Source organism: Nycticebus coucang, chromosome 1 (genome assembly GCF_027406575.1).
Source record: "Nycticebus coucang isolate mNycCou1 chromosome 1, mNycCou1.pri, whole genome shotgun sequence".
In the NCBI taxonomy this organism is placed as follows: domain Eukaryota; kingdom Metazoa; phylum Chordata; class Mammalia; order Primates; family Lorisidae; genus Nycticebus; species Nycticebus coucang.
Genome location: NC_069780.1, coordinates 37068030 through 37075000, shown reverse-complemented (window position 1 = coordinate 37075000; position 6971 = coordinate 37068030). Strand labels below are relative to the sequence as shown.

The window sequence follows — 6971 nt, the reverse complement described above, 5'->3', positions numbered from 1 at the left end:
ATTCATTACAGATTCATTCTTAATAACAAAAGACCAAAATAATCCATCAAGACATTATGAATATCTTGCCCATCAAGAAATTATGTAACTGCAACGAGGAGGCTCTCTGTAGCAATATAGGGAGGTTTCCATGATACACTATTAGTGAAAAAAGACAAGAGCAGTATATGCATAATAGTGTGCTTCCTTTTTAAGAAAGTGAACAAAATAAGAATATATGTGTATTTGTTTGTACACAAAGAAAATCTGAAATGATTTATAGGTATGGGAGATATAGTAATTTGAAGGAAAGATTGGCAGGAAAACTTTTTAGATTTTAAAATTTGAATCCAAGAAAATATGTGGAAATTTTTTAAAGTATAGAAAAAAATTAAAATGGTAAATAATCTAAAAACAAAACCAAAAAGTCCCTCTGTCATCTTCCAACTACTCTTAGAGGTTAATCACTATTAAAACTCTCTTATATCTTCAGAAACTTTCTATTCATTTTCAAAGATACACATAAACCTTCTGATTAAAAAAAAAAAATCTCACTAATGGGATTACAGTTTTAAAGAATGGATTTCTTCCCTTAAAACAAACAGATTCACCCAGCCCCACCAAAGTTACTTTTTTCTACACCATTGCTTAACTTTAGGTGTTAAAAAGCCACTACCTCAGTGTAATCTGGCTTATTGTACCCTCAATGAATCCCCAACAATAAAAAAAAAAAAAAAAGCCACTACCAACCATTCTGTTAAACAAAGCAGGGGCCCTGGACATATTCTCTAAAAAAGAAACTGAGGTAGAACTCCAGGTGTTGAATCCCATCTAGTTCTAAAGTTATTTACAGACACATTATAACTGATTCATGGAGAAGATGAGTAACACAGAATTTAAGATGTCAGCTCTGGAGTCAGACCACCTGAGTTCAAGTTCAGGGTATCTACCATGCATTAGCTATAGACTTTTGTTGTTCTGTTTACTCATATAAAAAAATGAGAAGATAATTGTACTGAACTCACAGATTGCATAGCTTTTTTTTTTGGAGGATTAAAGGAGGAAATAAACATATGTAAAACATTCAGAAAAATGTTCATGTGAGGAGCATTCAATAAATACTAGTCATTATTTTCAAATAGACTCAACTATGATGCTTCCTAACCTGTTCAAGGGGCTGCAACTGTCCCTTCAGGTGGTCAATTTTCTCCAGTAAATCATGCTGTCTCTTTTTCTGAGACTCTTCTAAATGCAAGACTGTAAATAGGCTATGAACCAAGGATTTCACATTTTCCATCTCAATAGCATGTTCATTAGTTGGGTTTTCTGAAAAGACACAAAGGAAACACAAGTTGGTCACACATTGTTTTTTACAGGGAAGGATATGAATTCAGGGAACCAAATCTGGGTCCCCCAAGCCTGGCTACCCGTGCACTCCCAACCTGTAGGGAAGCATCTGGTATTGGCCTTCATTCCTATTTCAGATAACTCCATTAGGTTTGCTCACATAAAGACAATCTGTAATGATGAATTACCAGGTAGCAGGTTTAAAATTCATTATTTTTTGTTTGTTTGTTTTTCTTCTATAATGTGACTTATACCGTTTCTTTGACCATATGGATACAGAAAAAAGCTGACTATCTATCTACCAGAATGCAGGTGAAAGCCTGACTTCAGCTTGTAACACATTAGTTTATAGATTCACTTTTATATGTAAGTTTAAACTAAGATCCCTCTCCTTACCCCCAAGTTTTTTTTCCAAAAATTATTTTAGAATCCACAGAGGAAGGAAGCTGGTGTACAACATGTAAACAACTGTATAATGTACATTTGAAAAGCAGTTCAAATGTATGTTCTTTTCAAGAAGGAAAGTCATAGTAAACAACAAAAGTGTAGATTTGAAAAGCAGTTCATTCACACATTTGTTTAAAAAAAAAAGCAGGCGGAGGTAGTGTAGGAAATCAGAATACGCCACCAAAATATGGCACCAAAAATATGCCAATCTGCAATAAGGATTATTTTGAGCTGAAAGCAATTGAGAAGCAGCAGATAAAAAATCAGGATGCAAACTTACAAAGGCCTCTCCACCAGAAACAACAAAGGTTGATCACCAGCTCCCTATCAGCCTGGAGATGACACCAGAATACATAACAAACTTCACTTGCTTTTATCAACCATTAACTAGCTTATTGCCTTCCCACAATTTGCTGCCACTAGAGATTGAAGGTCTTTTTCCTTTGTCTTGTCACTTCTCCCGAAATGTATTGTTCTGTGTTGCAGATGCTCTATCAGCCAGAGTTTTAAGTCATCTCTTTGAAAATTACTCCTTCCTTGGCTATCTTCCACGTGTACATAAAAGATGGACTGTTTTTCTATTGTTAATCTGTCTTTTGTTATAGGGGTCCATCCCAGCTAAGAACTAAGGGTAGAGGGAAAATTATTTTTTTCAACCCTAGAGGAGTTAAAATTTCAAACTTTTCAACACTGAGTTTGTCTGATTATGGATTGTTCTCATCCTTCCTACTCAGTGGGTTTATAAATCCACATGAAATGAAGCTATTATAACAGCTATGAAATGTTATGAAATGAAGCTGTTATGAGGCTTTCTGAGGGTTATAGCTGCTCACCATCACCTTAAGAGAACCTTGGGGAGGAGGATAAGGTAAGAGAAAGAGAGGAATGAACCTTCTTACCAGGCAGCAAGTAAACAGTAACTGCAAGGAAGGAGATGCATGTTCCCAGACTATCAGCCTAGTGATTTTCCAGTTCGTGCCAGTAGTCCTGAAGTTATTTTTATTCCATCATCACCCCATTCTTTAAGACTCTGTTGTGGTGGTCTTTAACCCCTTCCACACTGTAGGCTAATGCTGCTATGGAGGGGTGAAAAACTATGAGTTCACTTTTAGGCTTTGGCTTTTCAGATCTGTAGAATTTCAGTCAGACTTCTTTTCTGACCATGAAAAATCTACTGAAATTTAAAAGATCTATATACAGAGGAAAGGCACAGATGGGGCACCACCCAAAAGATAGTAAAGATAAATTTACTATTACAGGTGGGGTGCCGGTAGCTCAGTGTTTAGGGTGCTGGCCACATGCACGCATGCCTGGTGGGTTCAAAGTTCAAACCTGGCCTGGGTCTGCTGAACAAATAAACAAAAAAATAGCCAGGTATTGTGGTGGGCACCTGTTGTCCCAGCTACCAGGGAAGCTGAGGCAAGAGGATCACTTGAGCCCAAGAGTTTGAGGTTGCTGTGAGCTATGAAGGCACCGCCCTCCACAGAGGGTGACAAAGTGAGACTCTCAGTAAAAAAAAAAAACAAACACAAAAAAACCAACTATTGCAATAGGGAAGAGGGTCCAGTGTGAACTAAACTTAGGCATTTTGTGCAGAGGTGACTGGGAGTTTTAAAGGAAAAATGAGGGAAGTGGGAGGGAGAACAGAGCTTAAACAGAGTTGGGGAAATGAAAAATTTACAAAAAATGGGAAGGCAATTAGTTAATGTGATTGGGCCACCTGGGTTTGTGAACTGCAAAGAGAATCAAGCCACACCTGGTGCAGGCATCTTACCTGGAGTCATGGCTCAGGGTGCGCAGTGAGGTAGTGATATACTAGAGACAGTGTGTGATCTGGAGCAGTGGAGATCTGACACACTAGGCAAGATTTTGGGGGCTGGCAGGAACAGCTGGTCCCTTCATGGAGGTCCGAGGATGAGAGGAAGCCTTTCCACAGTTCTCAGGAGAAGCTGCGCATTAAGTGGAAGGACTCAAAGAGTGGGCTGATTCAAACAGTATACAGCAACCAGATACCACTGCTGCTTGGAGTGGATTTGTCAATGGTTTGCTGGCAGGCAAGACAGCCACATTGGAAAGGAAGGTCTAGACAGCCAGGGGGTTGCCACTGGGGGAGGGTTGGGAGAGTGGGCCTCTTACTGGGGGCCTAAGGCACAGCCATCTTAGTTCTGCCTGCTGGGAACAGACCTCCACTCTGGGGATAGGCTCAGGGTCTCCGCATCCCTCAGGAACGGTTGTCAGTGGCCATTGTGAGAACTGCCTCTGAAGGATTCTGGAGAGCTTTAAGATCCCAACTAGGCAGGGTCTGAATGCTGAAGAAACAGTCAGGCAATCACCACAGACAACTAAGTTGGGAAACAGGACCATGCCTGGGACTAGAGAGAGGTTACCAGCTATGTTTCCATCTCCTAAAAACAAAACAAAACAAAACACAGTGCCACCTGGTGTCCCGGTGGTGTATTGCAACATACATACATAGATAGTCATTTCTATTAAAGTTGGTCCCTTCTGCAATATATGTGTGTGTATATATAAAATACGTATGTATTTTAATATATATAAATATGAATTTATATGAATATAATATGTAGAGATATGAATTTATATGTATATAAATATGAATTTATAAAATACATATGCATATAAATTTTTATATGTATGTATAAAATATATATATATACACACACACACACTTTTTTGTTTTATTTTTTTCCTTTGTTGCTGAGGTTGCTGCTATTTTTGGCTGTTAGAGGTTATTTGGTTTTATTTTGATGTGTTTTGTTTTTTGCTAATGTGGTTGGTTCTGTTCTTAACTTCCATTTTTACTCTCATCAAAAGCAAGGACTCCTGTATTTTCTGGTTACGGTATTTTAGCCTCATTTATTGATTTCTATTTTTTATTTATTGTTTTTTTTTAAATCATAACTGTGTACATTGATGCATATATGGGGTTCAGTGTACTGATTTGATATAGAATGTGAAATGCTTACATTGAACTGATTAACACATCCATCACAATTATACTCTAATTTTCTTAATAGTTTTGAAATGTACCATTGCATCATGCACATTAGGTGAGGTCCCCCAAAATACCCTCCCTCCTCTCACCCGGCCTCTCTCTCCTCTTCCCTCTACTTTCTGGACTATAGTCATATTCTACCATTCGTATGGATGTGTAGGTGACATACCACTGTTACATATTGGTATATATTGACATGCCACAGGTATATATTGACATAGCACTTTAATCATGGGTCAATGGGCACTTGGGCTGTTTCCACATCTTGGCAATTATGAATTGGGCTGCAATAAACATTCTGGTGTAAATGTCTTTGTCGTAAAGTAATTTTTGATCACCTGGGTATATACCTAGGAGAGGAATTGCAGGATCGAACAGTAGGTCTACTTTTAGTTCCTTGAGTATTCTCCAAACTTCTTGCCAAAGAGGTTGTATTAGCTTGCATTCCCACCAGCAGTGAAGAAGTGTTCCCTCTCTCTGCATCCACAACAACATCTACAGTTTGGGGATTTTATTATGTGGTCTAATCTTACTGGAGTTAGATGATATCTCAAAGTGATTTTGATTTGCATTTCTCTGATGATTAAAGATGATGAGAATCTTGTCTTGTGTTTATAGGCCATACAACTGTCTTCATCAGAGAAGCTTCTGTTCAAGTCTCTTGCCCACACAGAAATGGAGTTATTTGTTCTTTTTTTTTTTTTTTCTTTTTTGGAGAGAGAGGGAGGAAGGGAAAGGAGAGGGAGGAAGGGAAGGAGAGAGAGGGAGGGAAAGACGGGGGGGGGAGAGGGAGAGCTATTTGTTTTTTCCTTATTGATTAGCTTGAGTTCTCTATAGATTCTAGTTATCAGACCTTTGTTGGGAGCATAACCTGCAAAAATCTTCTCTCATTCTGAAGGCTGTCAGTTTGCTTTACTTACTGTGTTTGATCAGATCCCAGTAATGGATTTTTGGCGATGCTTCAATTGCCTGGGGAGTCCTCCTCATAAAAAATTCTCCAATCCCAATTAATTCAACTGTTTTTCCTGCACCCTCTTTTAGTATTTTTATAGTTTCATGTCTTAAGTTTAAATCTTTTATCCAGTAAGAATCAATTTTTGTTAATGGTGAAATGTGGGAGTCTTTCAGTCTTCAGTCTTCTATAGGTCGCCAGCCAGCTCACCCAGCACCATTTGTTAAATAGGGAGTCTTTCCCCCAGCTGAATATTTTTGATAGGCTTGTCAAAGATCAAATGATGAGAAGTAGTTGGGTTCATCTCTTGGTTCTCTATTTTGTTCCATGAATCTACCTGTTTTTGTGCCAGTACCATGCTGTCTTGATCACTATAGATTTATAGTATAGCCTGAAGTCCAGTAACATGATACATCTGGATTTGTTTTTATTTCCAAGTAACGTATTAGTTATTCGAGGTTTTTTTCTGATTTCATATAAAACAAAGCACTATTTTTTCCAACTCTTTATAGTATTGCAATGGTGGTTTAATAGGAATGGCATTAAATCTGTAGATTGCTTCGGGTAGTATGGACATTTTAACAATATTAATTCTTCCCAGCCATAAGCATGGTATGTTTTTCCATTTGTTTACATCTTCAGCTATTTCTTTTCTCAGAGTTTCATAATTCTATTTATAGAGATCTTTCGCATCCTTTGTGAGGTAAATTCCCAGATATTTCATCTTCTTTGGCACTACTGTAAAAGGAATAGAGTCCTAGACTATATTTTCAGCTTTACTACTGTTGGCATATAAAAAGCTACATATTTGTAAGCATTGATTTTGTATCCTGAGATTCTGCTGTATTCCTTAATCACTTCTAAGAGTTTTTTAGTTGAGTCCCTGGGATTTTCCAGGTATAAGATCATGTCATCACTGAAGAGTGAGAGTTTGATCTCCTCTGACCCTATCTGGATACCCTTGATCTCCTTCTCCTGCCTGATTATGATGGCTAGCACTTCCATTACTATGTTGAAGAGAGGTGGACCATGGGGATCCTTGCCTAGTTCCTGATCTGAGTGAAAATGTTTTCTATTTTACTCCATTCAATATGATATTGGCTATGGATTGCCTGTAAATGGCCTCTATCAGTTTAAGAAATGTCCCTTCTATGCCTAATTTCTTTCTTTCTTCCTTTATTTTTTATTGTTGGGGATTCATTGAGGGTACAATAAGCCAGGTTACATTGA

At 37.9% G+C, this 6971-nt stretch overlaps 1 protein-coding gene across 1 annotated transcript in view; it reads right to left on the bottom strand.

Annotated features, from left to right (window-relative positions):
• The window catches only part of MCUB (mitochondrial calcium uniporter dominant negative subunit beta), a 110352-nt gene that overhangs the window by 3506 nt on the left and 99875 nt on the right, over window positions 1-6971 (bottom strand). Inside the window, exon 5 of the mRNA XM_053565045.1 lies at window positions 1145-1305. Within this exon, the coding sequence (XP_053421020.1) occupies window positions 1145-1305 (161 nt within the window). The remainder of the gene's footprint in view (window positions 1-1144; window positions 1306-6971) is intronic.